At 39.8% G+C, this 19,566-nt stretch overlaps 1 protein-coding gene across 4 annotated transcripts; it reads right to left on the bottom strand.

Moving 5' to 3' along the window:
* Positions 1–955: 955 nt before the first annotated feature.
* On the bottom strand, positions 956–16,175 carry thrap3a (thyroid hormone receptor associated protein 3a). 4 transcript variants are annotated; one of them, XM_041044726.1, is made up of 11 exons: positions 16,001–16,175; positions 10,826–10,970; positions 7,521–8,408; positions 6,512–7,204; positions 6,048–6,220; positions 5,397–5,508; positions 5,005–5,089; positions 3,385–3,566; positions 3,083–3,263; positions 2,799–2,942; positions 956–2,663 (listed from the first exon to the last, which is right to left on the bottom strand). In XM_041044726.1, exons 2-11 carry the CDS (start codon positions 10,945–10,947, stop codon positions 2,424–2,426), a joined length of 2,820 nt encoding a protein of 939 aa, XP_040900660.1. In that variant the 5' UTR covers positions 10,948–10,970; positions 16,001–16,175; the 3' UTR covers positions 956–2,423. The 4 variants fall into 4 exon arrangements, with proteins under 4 accessions (XP_040900660.1, XP_040900662.1, XP_040900661.1 ...); XM_041044728.1 differs by having other exon boundaries at positions 5,005–5,086; XM_041044727.1 differs by lacking the exon at positions 16,001–16,175 and adding an exon at positions 11,054–11,255.
* Between the last annotated feature and the right edge of the window lie 3,391 nt (positions 16,176–19,566).

The following is a 19,566-nucleotide window of genomic DNA, read 5'->3' as shown; positions in this document are numbered from 1 at the left end:
TGCATATTTAGTTCTTATTTTGTAGTAAAAGGTGTCTCATTTTTGCATATAGGCTGTGGTCGTACTAGCTAATGCTCTATGCCTCTCCTTTGCTCATATGGAGACTGGCTCCACTAAAGCACTTCCTCATCTACTCTGTTGACAAACATGTCAGTCAAGTCAGTAGTGTGAAGAACAGGATGTTGGCCTTTATTGTCCTCTAGACATTTTGTCCTGACCATGCAGGTGTGTCTGTTTTTAAAAAGAACAAATTTTGTGTTTGGGATTTTAAACAAAGGTACAAGAAATGGACATCAGTTGCTTGAAGCCTTGAAGCACAGGAGAACACATGATGTGTCTGTACTTTTAAATTTAGAAATGTATCAGAGCACAGATGCTGCTATTCAGGGTGGACATGCACAAGGTTTCTGACTTGATTGTCTTGAGCCTGAAATGATCTTCAGGGTCTGTCTAATGTTCGTCGAGTGTAGAAAGCAATTTGAGTCTCATGATTTTCATGGCTCCTTTTAAATCAAGTGATCTTGTTCACCTGTTTGGTTAAACAGAGCCACACTGAGTGATCCTGCAGTGGTGAGAAAATACTCATCAGGCCCATCAATGATTTTTCTGGATCTCTTGGTTGCATATGCCAGTGTCTTAATTACTTGTATTTAAACACACAATGGGAATGTTATTCGAAAATATGTAGTGGGTTGATGTGCAGCTTCTGTCCTTCTTTGTGTACAAGGTGAAGGAACCAGTGAGCTGATGTTTCTTCAGTAGGTGCACAATACTGCAGATCACGTTGCAAACTGATGCAGGTTTAGCTGTGGGCATACATCAGATGGCTGCTTTCTTCCCATAATCTTTTCCATGAAGTGGTTAAATGGAGAAAACTACAATGATTGCTGTTAAGTGGCTTTTCAAACAGTTGCTCTTATATGTAATTGCAATAAAATACACACCAAGGCGAGTATCAAAGAAATCAGTTTCTCTTTAATTTACAATCTCTAAGAAAAACAGTAACAACATCTATTTAAAAAAGCATTATATCCTAAGCAGGTAACCTTTAAACAGTTAAACATTAATCTCAATCTGGAGGTCTGTATTGTACATATAAGACCAGTGCACCCACAGCAAGGCACAGATTCTGTTATTTAATCGTATGGCAAGTTAGCCAAACAGAAATGAACTTAATCCTAGACTTAAAGGGAAAAAAGGCGCTGAAAAAAACATTCTTATCCTAGGATTATTCATAATCCTTGTCATATAAACTGCCCTGTATTTCTGTTACAACCTATACACTAAACAACTGCTAATTATGAACCAGTTTAATCACAATGTTGACACAGTTGCAGACAATTAACATAACTGATTAAACATCATTGTCTGGAGGAAAGTTTGCAATCAGCAAACAAAAATCACATAAAAATCTATTGCAATAAGAGCACATTCTCCTTTGCATTACAAAGACATATTCCTGCCTAGCCAGGTACAAAAACTACAATGAATGTCTCTGGAGGAAAAATATGATCACAATCAATATTATACACTGATTAGTGGTAATCCTAGATCAAGCAGTTACTGTAAAGAGTAGAAATCTCTTATAGCAAAATGGGTCATCAACATGTTAAATGTACAGGTAGTATTAGTAGCCTAATAATAACAGTCTCCTATGCTGCCAGCTTGCATTGTAGATCTGCTGGATGGTGTACAATGAAAGACTGCAGAGTTTAACCTTTGACCCCACACAGTTTGGTCCCATTGTCAGATCAGGGTCATTTGTAGAATGCTAAATCAGCTAAACAGTTATGTTTTTTCTTTTTATTGTGTCAATATGAACTACAGTGTATTTATTGTTGCCATATTAATCAAGACAAGACAGTTCAAAACAACAAACTTGCTTTTTTTTTCCAAACTCATGGTCAGAGGATTAAATTAGACTTCAATGCATTTCCCAGTACCATAATTTATCTTGTAGTACTCTCAGAAAATAATTCTTCATTTTCACAAGTATAAGGCACGAGCTAATTTGATCTACAATGTAATTTTCTCTTGCTAATTTAAAACACAAGAGCAATTAAGGAGTTACTAACTACCCAAGTGAGAAGACTGTAAATATTTCCAAAATGCTGCACAGAAGAATTTAATGTACTATAAAAAGCAAAGAATCACGTAACACAAACTTGTGAGTTTTCATAAGAAACAGCATTTCACACTTAAACAGTGCTGCTACTAGTAACGAGCTGAATCCTGATGTAGGAAATGGTTGTGTCCAGTCAAAGTGAGTATCCTACGGTAAAATTAAAGCTTATAGGTTTTCATAGCAATAGTTGAGTCTTAGAACATTTTAATCTGTATTTATCGATCGATTGTGGTGGATAAAATCACTGAAACAGATTCCATAGAAGACAGTTCAGAGTTTCAGCAGACTGCTTCACTGCTCAAGTATTCTGTCCATCAGTTTCTCCCTGTTTATGGTCCTGTTCTGTCTCCTCTTCCTGTGTACCACCTTGCTCCCCGTTGACCTGGAACTTGTCATGGGCCCATCTGGGGCTATTGGTGTTGGAGCCCCCGGTGGCTTTGCGGATGATGAATCGTGCCCTTCCACGCGAGAAGCTTCCCCGCCCTCGCCCTCGATTGTCCATCCACTTGCACTCTGCCTCCCTTTCTCTGTCATCGTGCTGGGAGGAACAAGGCAGAAGGGTGGGGTTGTCAAGAGAACAACTGTAACAAACCTAAGCTACGTTAGACAAAATTTCATCATGTGGTTAATGTAAACAGATGGGAGGCATGAGTGGGCAAGAGATTAACCTTACCAAGTAGTACTGTTTGCTCTTGGGAGTGTACTCTGGGTCCCAGTCTTCACTTTTTGGGTGTCCTGCCATGTTCGTGGGGTTACTGTGTGTACTGTTACCCTGACAATTGCCCCTGTTCCAGCCTCTTCCACGAATTCGTACTTGCTGTAATTGGAGAAAAAGAAAAGGAATTGAAAAGAAGCAAAGTCAGACATTACAGCGTAACTTAACACAGCTATCCCTTCACACTATGCTCCTCCAAGAGGATGGCATCTCTCTAAAATACCACCTGTGTTTAAACTTACAAATCCTCCACGTGTCCTTCCTCCTTCATGCCCTGGTGACTCCCTTTGACCCAGTCGGCCCCTGTTAAAGCTTTCATCTTTGGGATCAGACTTGTCCTGAGACAAATCTTCTTCTTGTTGGGACTTCAATGATGAGGAAGACGAGGACGAACTTGAACGTGAGCGCTTGTTCTTACTTTTCCTAAAAACAGAAATGGTACATGCAAAATCCTTCATGCACAGCTGCTTATAGTGCAGGGTATATGAACAACATGATTGTAGATTAAAAAAAAAAAAATACAGTGTAGGGTAGTTGTACATACTTTGATTTCTTGTGGCGTTTGGAGCCCTTTTCCACAGATCTCTCTCTACTAGAATCTGGGGAATCTCCCATATCTCTTCCCCGGTCCTGATTATAATCTCTTTCATGGGTGGAATATTTTTTACGGCGCTCAATATCCAAACGAAGGTCCATTGGGTCACCCTTTAATTTGTCCCCGCCGTCCTGAGCAAATCAAAACAGAACACAACGTAGTGGACAGACTTTGGATTAGCATGAAGATGCTATCAGTCTGCTCTCAGCCAAGCTGGTTTGTAAACTAAATAGTGGTGTCCATGGAAAAAGGGGGACAAATCCAGGAAACCAGGCCAGCTGGCATGAATTAAACCAAGCCATTCTTGAGTGAATTTTCCAGTGCACTTAAAGGGCCAAACCAGTAGTTTTGCATGTTTTTAGCAGTACCTAAAAAAATGAATTTCCAAACCATATGTTTTTAGATTGATTTTCTTCTTTCAAGGGTGACTATTTAAATATGGTATGAAAATCAACTCGCAAGACTCTGAATTTTCTTGAAATAGGCAATCTGTCGTCACCAGCTTTATTTTGTGTTGAAGTTATGTTACTGCATGGTCAGCCATCAGAAGGGTGTGTTTTGAAAACCTCCTCACTGGTGCATTCCGGTGCCTCTGGGACATACCAACATCCGAGACTCAAGGAACCCACTACTCAGCAGCAACACACAGCACCAACATGTTTCACATCTTCCCAGTGTGTTTGTCCTCCGTGTTTAACCCGACTTCCAGCAACTGATTCCCACATTTTACGTGCTTGAGCTCCAGCAACATGGTGCTTTCAAGTGTTTCAAAACACAAAAATCTCAAAACAAGTGGTTTCAGAAGTCTCCGAATGCTCACTGTGATGTTCTTCCTATTTCAAACAAGTTTAAAGTCATTGTAAGTTGATTATCATACCATACTGATACCATGAACTGACACTGATAGCTGTCGGCATGTGGGAAACCAGTCTTAAAAACTCTGAGGTATGCTGTGGGAAATAGCTGGTGTATATGCACTTTATAGTTATTTGGCTGTACATGCAAAACCACCAGTATTGTACAATGGTGAAGAACAAGAAGATACGATTATTCATGCTAATCTGAGTTTACTCAACTTAGCTCTTCTTATTTTAATAGTATTTAGGTTTTGTGTTTACAACTGGTTGACCATATGTATCCATGTGCATCAATAAAGAAACGCAGGGTCTACTCAGAATGTTAAGCATGTAAATATAAGCACAGGTGCATGTAGTGCTTGCTGTTGGTTATTTCCGTTCCTTATGTTTTTTAAAGAATACTTACGAAAACAACTTAGAGTCCTTTGAACAGCTTTGGCACAGTGGCTTCCATTTTTGACCTTACTTGATTCATTAGCCTTGGTCAGGCTTGTGCCCACAGTGTAACCACTTCACCAAGTGTGAAGGCGATTTAACAAACAACAAAGTCAAAGTGCCTTATTTTGCATTTGCATGTCTTAGACTTTGAGCATCTCTCTTCAAGGAAGGCCACAGACTTTAAGAGAGTGCAGTCTAAAGGCATCTGGCTTGCTCACTTGTTTGCTGTTGTTTGTTTTTCCAACATACTTCATACTGCAAAATGTTCAGTCACCTTGTAAGTGCCATCCTCTGAGCTTTTCATCGCCTCAAATAGTTGAGAGTGTTTCTTAAAAGCACTTGTTGACACATCAATTCTTCTGTGAAAAAGAAGAAACACAGTTAAGACAGTTAAATGCGCGTAGGGAGGAAACCACCACAGTACAGGTGCCAAAACAACAAACTGTGCACTACAATGAACTGCGAAGACGACACAAAACAGAAAAAAGAAAAGATAAACTGGTGGGAAAACAAAACTGACCTCCACCGAGCATGAGAACAAATAAGCCAAGATAGTCTGTTGATTTTCAGGTAGGAAAGGTGAGAGAAATACCTGAAAGCTGTTAAAAGAGGAGGTGAAGCCACAGCACACTGAAGGTGAGAGGGTCACTCAATAGGCGACTCTACCTGTGTATCTCTGGGCTTTTTCTGGGCTTCATCATTTCCTTCTCTGCAGCTCGTCTGTGGTACATGGTGAATCGCTCGTTTAGAGTCATGCCAGAGGATGGAAAGTGCTGAGCTGTAAAGGTCAACAGTAAGAAATAAAGGCAATGGTTATATCTTGATTTATTTATTAGACCACTGTAGATAATATTACAAATCAATGAGCAGGACTGCTTTATGGGAAAATTGGATTTTAATATGCTCTTATAGGATTATAGGATGATCAGTGTGATGAAGTACCCTGATTTGTCAAGGATTCAATTCACTTAACCAAAAACAGACATACCTGTATGGTCATTGTGTCCATATACAGTTTCCTAATTGATTTTCAAGAAACATTATTCCATATTTCCCATCCCTACTGTTTTGTTTTTCATTTTTTTCTCACAACACAATGCTGCTTTTTCAGAAAAAAAGTGAGACTCTGGTGTGGTTTGTCACTGATTTAAAGGTTAGAACCAGCCTATTCTGAGTAACTTCCGTGGCCAAAGCAAATACAATATGGCCTGTAATTCTGAAAAAATAATTACTGTCCTTCATTACTGAAAACGTGTCAAATTAGATTATGTTGTGAATAATATGTAAGGACATGGCCTAGACCCAGAGAGGACTCACCTTTAATGTGGTGAACGATGGTAACAATGTGTTGAGCAAACAGCTCAGATGGACTCCTGTGTAACTGAGCAGCCTGAACATGTTGAAAGATGGAGCGAAACTCCTGATCCTTTTTTGAGGACTGCACAAGATCCTGAGACAACTGTCGCTCCTCAGATAAAATATCAGAATGGCTGAAAATGACAAAAAACATGTTCTTTTGTCTGTGGCTCTTCTTTCAAAAAAAAAAAAAAAAAAAGGCTAAAAACAGAAAACATGTTTTTCAATCAGATAAAAGAACATTCAAACAGAAAGAATTGCAGTAAATGCATTGTTTTTTGACCATTTCCTAAAGAAATCAGTATATCATCGGTTTACAGCAGAAGTGCAGCTACTAGTGCAAAGTTGGCAGCTGGATGTACAGGTATTACTTCTGGCTGAGGAACGGCCCCATATGGGACAAGAAGCTAATGTATGATGCTCACCTTATCAGGCTATCTCCTAAGAAATCCATCCTGACATTAAATTTTGCTTCCTGTTTTCTTGAGGACATGAGAGGCAAGTCCTCTCCGGTGACCATAAACATCTCTCTGTCAGAACTCCTCCTTGGTGGTGGTGCAGGAGGTGGGATGGTGGGAGATTTTGCCATCTTCCTGGCTTTACAACTCATGTTTGGAGACAGTTCCTCAAATTTTCCTGCTAACTCCCTCTTGGCGAGGGCAGCAGCAATGGCTGCTGCTTTATCCTGCTTTCGACTGAGATATATCTCCTCTGCCATGACGTCGAGGTCACTGTTAGCTACCTGTGAATAGGCCGCATTCTGCCATTTGCCAAAGCACTCTTCAAACAGTTCCCTGGCTGATTGAGTGACCTTGCTCTTTGGCTTAGAGGACTCGTCCCCACTGTGCCAGTCTTTGTGAAGTGACTTTGAATGAGGCTTGATGATCATCTCCTCCTCTTCCTCCCCATCAGCAGACAGAAAAGGAGAAGCTTTCAAAAAGCTGTTCAGAGACACTTCACCGTCAATGTCGTCTTTGTACTTCCTTGACACTGAATCAGCATTAACTGCTGATGCTTTGCCATTTACTTTACCCTGCTCCATATCCACATCATTTGCCTCTGTGTTCTTGCCATTTTCCCAAGCAGATGTAGTTTTTTTATTTTGCTCCTCCAGAAACCTAAACAATGACAAAAAGATAAAGAGCTGCATCTAACTGGACATGCTACTTGAGAGACAGCTGCCTCTACAAATGTTTTTTTTAAAACAACAGAGAATTTTGAGTGTCAGATAAGTCTTATCTATTTTCTTTTATCGAAAATAAAGATATAAAGTTATGACAACCTCAGTTGACTACACAAAGCTATGTAAAGCCAAGGGAATGCCAATGTAAAACTACTGTGTGATCCAAAAAAGGCATGTGAAAGCATTTAGTTTGCATGGTTTGCTAAAACAATGTCAGAAATAATTTGAGAGAAAAGTAAAGTCAGCCTTACTTTCTGAAGGCAATGGAGATTGCTGTTTTATCTCCATCCAGGTATTCCTCATTGGAGAAGAAGTCAAAGCTGGAAAGCATTGGATTTAGACGCTCGTGTGAGGATTTTTTTGCGGAGGATGAACTACACCCCATCTGCCAGGAGGGGGTGCCATTGCTGATTTCATTTGTGTTTTTAGGGGAGGGACGGGACTGGTTTGTAGTTTGGCTGCTCTGACCAACAATAACAGCAGAATTTGCCAGAGGACTGGTTCTCTTTGGACTGCTGCTGCAGTCTGTCAGGCCCTGCCACTTCCCCTCAGTTCTCCCACAGTCTGCGCCTTCTTTGGCATCTCCCGCCGACTCCCTGACGAGCTCCACTGGCTCCCCATCTCCCCCTCCTCCCTTTTGGACCTCCTTTGAGGCTGACTGCTCGTCTTTTACATCTTTGGAGTTCTGATTAGCCAGCAACAAGGCTGGCCTGCATTTGGGAGAGGATGAGTGTGAGGAGGAGGAAGAATGCTGAGAGTGTCTGGATAATGGCGAGGAGGATCGGTCGGAGTGTTGAGAGTGACCGTGAGGGGGGCTTCCTGAGCATTTCTGGGGGCTGTGCAATCGTCCTCGCGAATGGTTTTGCTGCTGCTGCTGTTGTTGCTGCTTTTGAGGGTACTGCTTGTAATTCTTCCAGTTGGGGCGGAAGTTGTTATTGTTGTAGCCGCCACCACCCCCACCACCACGCTGGTACCGCCCACGTGGGAAGTAGCCCCGCCCTCGGCCCCTGAAGTTGTACGGCCTCCGGAAGCCGCGGTGGTAGCCCCGGAACTCCCGGTTGTTTTGGTGTCCTCTTGGATATTTCTTTGGCCGGTTATAAGATGGAGAATGAGATCTTGACCGTGACCGAGACCTAGAGCTATTAAAAAAATGAAGGAGAGAAAAAAAAGTAATTCATTTCTGGACAGAAACTTGATACAGTGTTGTGAGAAAAAAAAGAAAAAGAAAAACTTCCAAAGGGCATGAATACCTTTTTTTAGGCACATGCTGGATGGTTCATTTGATCCTTTAGCCCATTGACATACACAATAGTAGATCAACCTGGTCAGTTTGTAAGAGTTTAGATTTTTGCTATTCTTAAAATAAACATAAAAATAACTGTGTAGTGCTCTGAATGACATTATTGATGAACAGACAAAGACATACAAGAACTCAGACTTTGTCAGTGATAAATCTTTGATGCAGAAAATCAGCAATGATAACCACTTACCACCAAATACTGCTTGATGACAAGCAATGATAAATACTGTTTACCACCACTTTAAACCAGTCTGTTCAGTTTTCTTAAAGAGGCACTAAACATTTAACGATCAAGGCAGACGTGTCAAAAAACCATAAAACCATAAAAAATGATACATACAAGTGTAGTTTTGCAAAACATGTTAGTATATAGCATGTCAGCTTCCATGCTGAAAGAAGCTCACAAAGGAGCGGTGTATGGAGAAAAGAACAGATTTCACAGCGTGGTGCTGGGCCAGGATGCAAGTCCAGACTAGTCCACATGGTGGCTCTGCTGTGCTTCTGATAAAATGCTTTGTACTCAACCCTAACCTTAAACATAGTCCTCAGACTATAACCACGATACAGTATGTTCTATGAGTCAGTTCAATGATTTTATCTATGTTTAAACCTAATGACATTTCAACACATCCACAACTTTCCTCTGCCTTCTGTGAGATTATGAATGTACCAGATCTAGTACTGACATCAGCCTATATATGTTATATCATTTTTCCTACAATTACATCTTCAGCAACTGTCAAAAAATAAAAAGTACCTGCTCAGTCGGTTTCGACATTAAAATTTTAATATTATATAAACACTAGCTGAGGTTTAAAAGTATGTTAAGAAATTTACAAATACATCCAAAGCTTACAATATGTAGCAGAACTATCTTCTAAACTGACAGAGCAAAGCAGTGTCACACTAGACGTTATAAAGCCATATAAAAAGGTTGAAAAAGCACATAACTCACCTAGTGCGTTTTTTCATTGGAATACAGAGTGATTAAAGAAGGCAGCGCACTGAGCAGCACTGCACACTCACAGTGCGCGCTACAGACACTGCATCTCCTCTGGCCAGCTCTGGTGAAGTGGGGAGTCACATGGACCGTATGAGGGGGGGAAAAAAAATCTACTCGAATCCTTTGACTCTATACTTGCCAGTTACAAGGGCTGTTCAATCTGTTTAGTGAGCCTTTACAAAGGATCAATTAGATACAATTTACTAGTCGGACTGTTCCACCAAAATACTCCTTTATCGACATTTCTTTGCTAGTATGTGAATCTGTATTTATATAAAACTTTATGCAAATTTCAGCATTCAGTCCTTTGCACATGTGCAAGGTAACTTCGGGAAGAGTAAACCATTAGATTCCTTCCATGTCTCTTCTTTATGCTAATTTTAATGTGAGCTGCAACGCTGCCAGGAAATGAGCTGCCCTGCTATTTTACTGTCGTGCCACAGTCATTCTGCCAGAAACAGCAGAGGCATCAGAGAGGAGTCTGGCCCTTCCTTCCAAATGCACATCATAGCCAGCAGATCACCCAGCAGTCAAGGCATTTTTGTTTAAGCAAAGCAACAAACACCCAACGCTGCCTTGATAAGCTTAATAAAATATTTATAAAGGCAGCTGAGGTTAAAGTATGTGTAAATGTTTTTCCATGCAATGCCAACAATGTTATGCCATAATAATCACTAAAAATTAAGTTAATTCACTAACCGGCAGCTGAACTCTTTCTCAAACAACAATTTCCTCTGGATACAGAAGCTGACTCCAGACTTTGGGTTAAACCCAAATCCATTAAAACGCTACTTTGTCCATTCATATGAGAACGAAACTCATAAAGTCAAGGACAAGGTCTTGCAGATGGATGTCAACAGATATGTAGCTAACAAAAAATTGTGATTATAACAGAACACAGAACTGTCCGCATGTCACACCTTAACAACACATTGCAAAGTCCAAAGTCCAAGACAAGTTCAAATTTACTAGACAGCATCCAAGTGGGAAAGATGCATAGCAGGAAACATGGGTATATCAGTGCTGATGACCTTGCATAACCTGGCAGTTCTTTGTCTGCTGCACCTGTTGCTAGTTTCTGTTTTCATGACAACCAACTTTGTTTGGTCACAGTCTTTCATTGTTTTAATAAGTTAAATCTGGCAACACAGTTTGATGCAGACAGGCTCAGTAACACAGGTTTAATAAGGACCAATCAAGGAAAACAAAGTTGCTCCTGACCCCTAAGACACAATATGGTCAACAGACTCTACCTGTAACGATGCTTCCTGGACCGAGACCTGGAGCAACTTCTGGAGCGTGAGGTAGAGCGAGATCTTGACCGGGATCTTGAACGGCTCCGAGACCTTGAGGCTGATTTTTTGGATCTGGACATCACTGCAGCCAGCCCACCTCAAACTGTCACACAAAAGAGTTGTACATCCCAGTTAGGATTTAGAAAATGTTGCACACTAAAAAAAACAAAATGGCCATTCAATCACCTTTTCAAGACAATGGCTGCACACAATGGGTATTAATCATCTGAGTGGACAGCTGAATGAGCAATTAGCACAGAAGAAAATGAATTTATAGAAAGCCAGGGGTCAAAAATCCATGAAATAAAATATCCAACACAGATTAGCCATCTGAGATGCACTTCAAAAGCTGAGTGAAGAAAAAGAGCAGCTGTGAAAAAGGAAGAGGGCAATCTGTACCAGTGTAGGGCATCCAAACAGAACCCGTTTTATTTAGTCACTGATCATTTGCATAGAGGGCAGTCTTACATCAGGCATCTGACTACTTAACTGTTGAGCCAACTGTAAAATATTAACACAAAGATACAGTTATCAGTAAGATATGGCAAGTCTGTTTTTTCCTCCACGTTGTACAGTAAATCAACATAAGACAGAGGATATAAATAATGACAAATGTTTGTTCTCTATTCACAGAACTTTACACGAAAAGACAACACGGCTTCAGCGTTTAGTACCATTGTTCAGTTGAACTCAGAGAACTCAGAAATCAGTGCATTTATTTGAATGACTAACATGTACCTACATCATAAGTCTCTTTAGTTTTCTTGAAAACGCAACACTTAACCACACACTTGTTATCTTAAATATACACACTCTATATTTAGCATTAAATTAAAATGTGTGAACCGCACCCATAACCACAGAGAAGGTGTGAAGGTAAAATATATGAACAGATCTAGCTTAAAAATATTTTACAAAAATGACTGAGCTGATCATTTTGAGGAGGTAATGAATGAACAAATGTTTTTATTTGTTTATTTGTTTTTTGGTTGTTCTTATATGCTGAGTAGTCATTTTTATTAAAAGTACTTCTTACTGTTAAACTCACACCTGACAAGTCCAAAGTTAAATACTCTCTGTCAACTCGCACAATCGAGAAAATAGTACATTTCCTCTGTAACTAACTCACCATATCGCATTTGCTTGTGGTTAAGGATCTGCTGTGAATCTCCTACCACAGATGCTCCCTTTTAACTGCACGCTCAGTGCACACAGGCCTCAGTATACTTTTAACTTCAAAGGATGTTTCTTCTCAACTCCTCCGGGGCTTCACTTTTATACTCACAAAATTATTAATAAATTTCTAAAGTCGGAGCATTTAATTCTTTCCAAGGTCCACAAGGCATTATCTGTGACATATGATCTTCAGAGTACAGTAAATGCCAGGGATCAAATAATTGATCTTTCATTATACGAGTCATCCTCGGGGGCTTTGGAAGGAGGAAATTGCCGACTACACATGATAGGGATTTCAAAACCAGTGCACGCTATCACATGGTGGTCCCAGTGTGTATCTTTGCTACTATTTTGGAGAGTATTGAAATGGATCCATCTTCCCCCACCTCCTCCTCATGCTTTATGAACTTCCCACTCTCCTCATTTCTGGCAGCTTGTTGTTTTTGGCTTTCAGAGAATAATTTCCTGAAGGTCCAGCCTCTGCAGACCGTCAATTTTGCTTACTGTGCACATTTGAAGTATGGCACTCAGATGTGCCCCTTTCCAGCGTGTGGTAGCATGTGTAAAATAAATACATTGTGACAACTTAAATTTGCTTTATAAACAACAAGAGGTCGGCCTTGAAAGCCATTCTTGAGGAGAAATGTAACTGTATTGGATCATACTGAATTTGTCGTAATAGCTGTATTAGGAAACCAACACATCTGTGTTTCAGACATTTTCATATGGCTGAAAATAGTTTCTTTGAAACTTCCGAAACTGTATACAAAGCAGTTATACAGAACTAAGGTTTCCCAGCTAATGAAACTATTGCTTTATTACTGTATATAAGAACATGGATCCCACGCATTGCCTTTGCTTGCTGTACTCACAATGAAAACTAGTTGGCAGAATTGAACAGTGGGATCTGTTTCGATAGCCTCACCCTGAAACCTTGATTGATAACCAGCTGCAGCTGTTGCTCCTCCACACCGTGTGGCCGGCAGCCTAATCACTGAGATTTCAGCCTCTCAGAAAAGCTGTGGCAAGTTTGGCCTTTAATCACTTGCTACTAGATCTGAGCACACCAATACGGTTGCTGGCACACAAATGCAAACACGTCTCACCATACTTGTGAGGGTTTCTAGTTGATTTCTCACCTTTACCAAATCCTAAACCTGAAAAAAAAACCCAACCCAAAATTACAGTCATCATCTATGTATGTCAACCACTGAACTTATGTAACTATTCATGCTATTGCACTTGCCTCACAGTAACAGGAAATACATCTCTTCTGCTTTAAAGTCTAATTTTCATCAGAATTGGCACAAAATAATATATTGACTAGTATCTGAATGGAAAACCTTGGTCACCTTATTAAAAAAAAAAATCAGGACAAAACTAGAAAAGCAAGTCCTTAACAGATAACAGTTGGTGGAATAACCCAAGTGAACAGGGTATGGTGAACAGAAAAGGTGTTAAATATTAAAACAGAATTAAACTGATAATGCTTCTCACATGGACAGAAGTTCAGTACCACGGATACACACACAGTTAAGAGTCCCCTAGGAGTAGAGAGCGACAGCTGTACAATCCTCATCAGCTGTTTATTTCATGTAACGGCAAAAGCAGCTCTGATCAACAATGGTCCAGCAACTCGATACATAGCTCAAAGCGTACAAGAAGAAACACTCCACTCAATCAACTGACCTATCATTAAGACTGGGATGCCACAGTGGCAGCTGGAATCACATTTGCTATCTATATATGCCCCAGAGGCACCAAACTCGCTATTTCAGAAAAGCCACAGCAACTGTCATTGGCACAATCTTTGATTATTGAAGTGTAGCAAGACACTTTACACGGTAGTTAACGAATAGCAAAGCCATTGGCAGCACTTGTTCAGACTAGATAAACCTTACAGCTTCCTCCTTTGGTTATTCACTGAAACAAAAACCTTCCTGTGAACAGCCTGCTGCACCCAGCTATGTCTGAATGAGTATTAGTCCACTTGTTTGTCTTCAGGGTGCTACTGTAACTGTTTGACAAACACATGACCTCATGCGGCAATTTCATGCAACATTATTCATTGCTAATCACCTACAGTGACAGATGAGAACATCATTCAGCCTGGCATTGAACTTGGCCACAAGTTTAGCGATAACATGATCCCAGTAGCATCTAACTGAAGCAGTTCAATAGCATTCTATTCTCAGCTGGGTGATATGTTTTGGACGGATCTGTGCAGCTTTTGTTTGTTTGTTTCTATTGGAAAATCTATTACAGCAACAATTAGCAGCTAAAAACTGCCCTTGCGTGGTTTTTACGATGTGCATGAGGCTAATTTTGCCTGGAAAATGGAATACAGCAGAGTGTCACCGAGGCATCCTCACACCAACACGCTTCTCAGCTGTCTGTCATCACCATGTTTGTGGAACTCTGCTGCACACAAGAGGGAACTCAACAGTTAAAGGTCCTGTCTATTTTGGTCAGTTGGGAACAGCCTGGCAAATGATGAGTTGTAGTTCTGTAGTTCCAAAATGTGGACAAAGTTATGTTTGTGTTTTCCTGTGCCCTGCTGTTTCATAAGAATAAAGCTGGGGATACAGTTAGTGTGTATGATGTTAATTATGACTGACATGTTGTATAACCAGAATACTTTTATTTCTGCTGTGGAGGCACCAGTTCATTTCATTGACTGAGGAGTTCCATGCCCAGATGGTACCAATAAAGTTGCAAGCAGACTTTAGCATATTCATATAAATGGCACAAATGTGAGCACCACCTACAGTATGACACATACACATGGAAAGTATATTAAGTAATCACTATGTCCTCAAAAAGAAAGTGGCACAGAAGTAAAAGTAAATGTGTTGTACTGCTGCTTCAGAATGTGCCAGCATATTTAAACGTGGGCACACCTTTTCATTGTGTGTACTTTTTGTGCAGCTGGTGTTTGTTAAAGAGGATCGACCTCAACCAGTATCCTGTAGCCCCGCAGGAAATTGTATGATAATGTTTTCAAACTTTTTTTTTTTTTTTTTCCACTGGACCCCAGAAATAGATTTGTGTGAGACCGTAAAAGCCAGCTAGATAAGCATTTACAGCAAACTCCATCTAAACTAAATTTGTGTCTCAGAGATGATGATGATTCTTGTTGCTATATATGACTTGTTAGGCTTAATTCAGGATTGTAGTTGTTTACTGTAGGTGGAGGGGCAATTAAGTAAACCCTGCAATTACAAGTCATTCTGTCACTGGGCTAAAAACACCAGTCTGGCTACTGGAAAAATGAAACAACTCATTTTCCTGAGGCCCCCTCGAATCCTGCAGTGGTTCAGGGATATATTAAATTATGTTTAATGTCAATAAAATAAATATTGACTAATCGTATTTGCATCTTAGCTATGACTGCTGAGCTTCCAGCAAATTATTCTAGCCTTACTTCACAGATATTTTCACTGCAGTTGTTCAAATGACATCAGTGAAATGAAAGCGTGTCAAAGCCAGAGGGTCATGTCCTGGATGAGATGGGTAGCAGTGCATCCCCCTGCTTCCTTATGCGCATCAGACGCACAATGATGAATCAGTCAAGTCAAGGAAAATTAGTAATCTATCAGGATGCCACACTTCACATCAGAAAAGCATTCGGAAATGGCTCCCTCAAAAGATAAAATACGTCTATATGGTCCAACAATTTACTGACCAATCGAATTGATAGCCTACTTTTCCGGTGCGTATTTGTACCCAGCCTGATCGCAGTTGTATTTGGCGGTAAATAATATTTCAAAAGGAGATTTCTTCTTTTTGCCACGGATCAGCCCTGTGCTGCGTAACTTCCCCTGAACTGACTGTACGCCTCTTTTGCACATTACTGCCATTGACATTGATTTCATAGACATGTATCGCATCTAATTGCAAGTTACTTTCAAATGAATAAAAAGAAAGTAAAAAAAACAAACCAAAAAAAAAACTTACCGGTCGGCGTTGTTGTCGCTCAGTATTGTCGCGTTACATTCAAACACCACGGCGTTGATACTGCAGAAATTAGTCAAAGACTATTTCTCCCCGTTCCTCTGTGTGTCGGAGCTCATGTGCCCGACTTGTCGTGTGTGTGTGTGTGTGTGTGTGAGAGAGAGAGCATATGTGTGTTCGTGTGTCGGCTGGAGTCCGCGGTGATCAGAAAGGGGGTGTGACAAAGCAGGCACACCCACTTTCACAGATTCAGATTTCCTTCCGCCTTTACCACCGTCTGTCAAAACCCCTTCTTTACATGAATGAATGCAGGGGACGGGTGCGGGACTGAGTGATCCGTTTATTAGAAATACAGTAGGCAGCCCTATAATAACATCATTGTGTCATGGAGGTCTAATAATCCCTGTGGAAAACCGGGTGTAGTAACCGAATTCCTGCAGGGAGCAGCTACTGTGTCTGTGGTACACAAAGGTGCTCAATCTCATTAGTATAGTGTTATTTGTATTTGTTAATTATTAACAGGCTGTCATTTTTTGATGATTCCTGCACTGGTTGTAAATTCAGTGATATATTTTAGCATTGAGGTCACAGTCATGGTGCTTTTCTCACCTGCGCTATATTCTGCTATATTCTACATAATGTAGTCCAATGTAACTATGACCTTAGTGATAAATATAATTGAATTTATACTTTTCTGACAGTGTGAACAAAAACTGAACATTATAAACTTCGTGAAGGTAGAATTCATGGCAGAGCTGTTGGATGAATGGCTATAAGTGTACCTAATAAAGTGGCCACTGAGAAGATATTTCAGCAGGAAATGTACTGTTCATTCCACTACATGTATAATTTGTGAGGTCATAGTCAACAGATAACTCCAGATAAATTAGACAGAACATAAGTTCATTCATGCACTGCATCTCACAGCCTGCAGTGACTCAGCTTTACAGATAAAAATTCTGACACCTATGAGATCCATTTCACTCACACATGTGCAGTGTACAGTGGTTATTTCTCCAAATGCATTTTATATTTATCCTAAAGGAGCCACTGAGGCTAAAAATCTTAATCTCTTAAGCAGTTCAGTCAAGTGTCAGGTCAGCTGCTTGAAGGTCAGAGGCATTACCACAATCTAAAATATGAAATATTGCTTCTGCACTGGGCTTATGAAGGACAGTATTACCAAAAAAACTAGGTGTGCGATTTTCTGTTTCCTCTGAAATCAGCTGAGCTGTATTAATCATATTTTGAGTGTGCCTACTGTATCATGTTTAATCAAGCCAGGTGAAAGTGTGGCAGACTGGCAATGAGAACAAAACTACTAATAGACTCCAGTTGTATTCATGACTAAACCACAGAAAACACTAGATCCATTCAGCTCTCTAAATGCTTTTGAGTTACAAGTCATCTGTGCCACATTTAATAGTTGGAGTGTTTGTAATTCATTGACTTAATTTTATTCCTGTGCCTGCACATAAATAGCATGAGTGGTTTAAATATGATACAACATGGTCTATCTACATTTCTATGTTAAATATTCTTTTATATCCTTTCATAGGCTGGTCTGAGGAATTCGAGCTGCGTAGGGTTAATTTTGTTGGCCACTGAGGGTTTATGTGACTCAGTAAAACAGATGCATCTCTTAGCAGCACAATTTATGTGCTTTCCTACCATTTTTTCTCGTTATCTTCAAGATAAATGTTGCACACACGAACTCAATTTCATTTTAAACTTTGTAGAGCAAAGAATATTAGATTTAATAATATTCCACAAATTCCTCTTACATGAGAACGGTGTTTTAAGGACAAGTTTTAAATGTTTGTTATCGTAAAACTCGGGAAGGGGGTCAAACAAGGCATGATTCTCGGATCTCTTATCTTCTGGCTTTCATGGCTTGTTTCCAAAATCAGTATCCTCTACATAACAATGGTCCAGGGGAAGGAATTCATGTGGCTACTACTTTATTTTCTTTTCCTCTGGAATGTGCAACATAACATGAGCTATTATTGTTATTATGTCTGCAGTTCACAGTAGCCAAAAAAAAGTGTCTACCGCAGAGACACTTGTCTTACACATTCCTACTGGGAATGAATAAAATATCATGACATGTTTATATGCACTCATCAAACCTGACATAGATAGTATAATTTTAAAAAATATTGCTTCCTGCTACCGTTTCTGCTCAGACTTAGCCTTATCACTGGCTACAAAAACAGCATACTTAGGGATTTGTGGATTTAAACTTAAAACATCCTCTTGGATTTTAACATTTGATCTTCATAATTGCCATAAATTTTAAGGTAGACCAGACAGCATTTACAAGGTGATAATAATCTTAAAAGCTGCACAAAGAAAGACAATTGCTCTGGATTTACAAAAGTTTAATTTGAGACCTTTGTGTCATTATAACTATCTGCACAGTTGCTGACCTGCCTGGGAGGGTCATTGTGTCTATCCCAACTTTTCAAATAGAAAATGCAGTCATCTTTGCCTCACACTGCCTCTGTTGTAGGGTTGGAGAGGGAAAATAACATGTACAGTGTGTGATGTACACTATTTATGATTTATGACTGCTACAAAGCTATGTCTAGAAGGTGAATATCTTTTTTTGCCAGGTTAGGAGTCCATTCAACTAGTGCTTTCCAAGTAGATATTGTGGTCAGAGTCATAATGTCCTCTGTGCTCCTCTTTTTTGGCACTACAATTATTGTATTATTTTTTAACCTATTATCTAGAATTTTTGTTGCTTTCAATGAGAATACGCAGTTATATGTATATTCATACAGTTACTGTAAATTGGCCAAGTAAGACAGTTACCAAAGTCTCTATTTGAATATTAACCTTTTAATGTGTTGCTACATGTAGATGTCGAAGAAATATATCTCTTGATCATGTATCTCCCTGTCCAGGGAGATACATGATCTACAGCACTGTAAATTTGCATTGGAAATACATTTACCTGTGGCCATGTGAACTCATGCCACTGATACATCCTGATGTCTGTCTGAAGCGCTTATTTGAATAATTCAGCATATGACTACCAGGAAATTAACACAGTAGAGTACATCTGACTGGTAACGTAATCAAAGTGGGGATTCAGAAGCATCAGTGCGGCTGGAAGATGAAAGGGTGATTAGGCAGGAAGTGGTGTGTTTCCTTTTTTTTTTTTTTTCAAGTTCATAACGTGAGAGAGAAGAGTCTTACAGAACTCACCACTTTACAGTGCAGAAAATAAGAGCCATCAAAAAGCCTAACTGTGCTCTGTTTGAAAAGACTGTGATGCTAAAAGCCAATAACTCAGCATTATTCAACAGCAAATCAGACAAAGCAGCTCACACACGTCTGGAGTTGTGTCTTTTACAGTATAATACAATATAAATGTGCCTGTTTGTTGAACACCTTGGAATTGTACCAGTAACATAGAACCTCACTTGTTAAATGGTATATCACTTAGACCCAAGCTTGCACTGTAAATGTCAACTTTGTTAAGCTGTTTTTTTTTCTTACTGGAGTTGTTCGGGATGGAGGGCGTACCAAACAAAGCAAGTCCTGAACGAAATAGTTTGGTG

Source organism: Toxotes jaculatrix, chromosome 8 (assembly GCF_017976425.1).
Source record: "Toxotes jaculatrix isolate fToxJac2 chromosome 8, fToxJac2.pri, whole genome shotgun sequence".
NCBI lineage: Eukaryota > Metazoa > Chordata > Actinopteri > Toxotidae > Toxotes > Toxotes jaculatrix.
The sequence above is the reverse complement of the archived record's forward strand: the minus strand, read 5'-3'. Positions and strand labels throughout refer to the sequence as shown.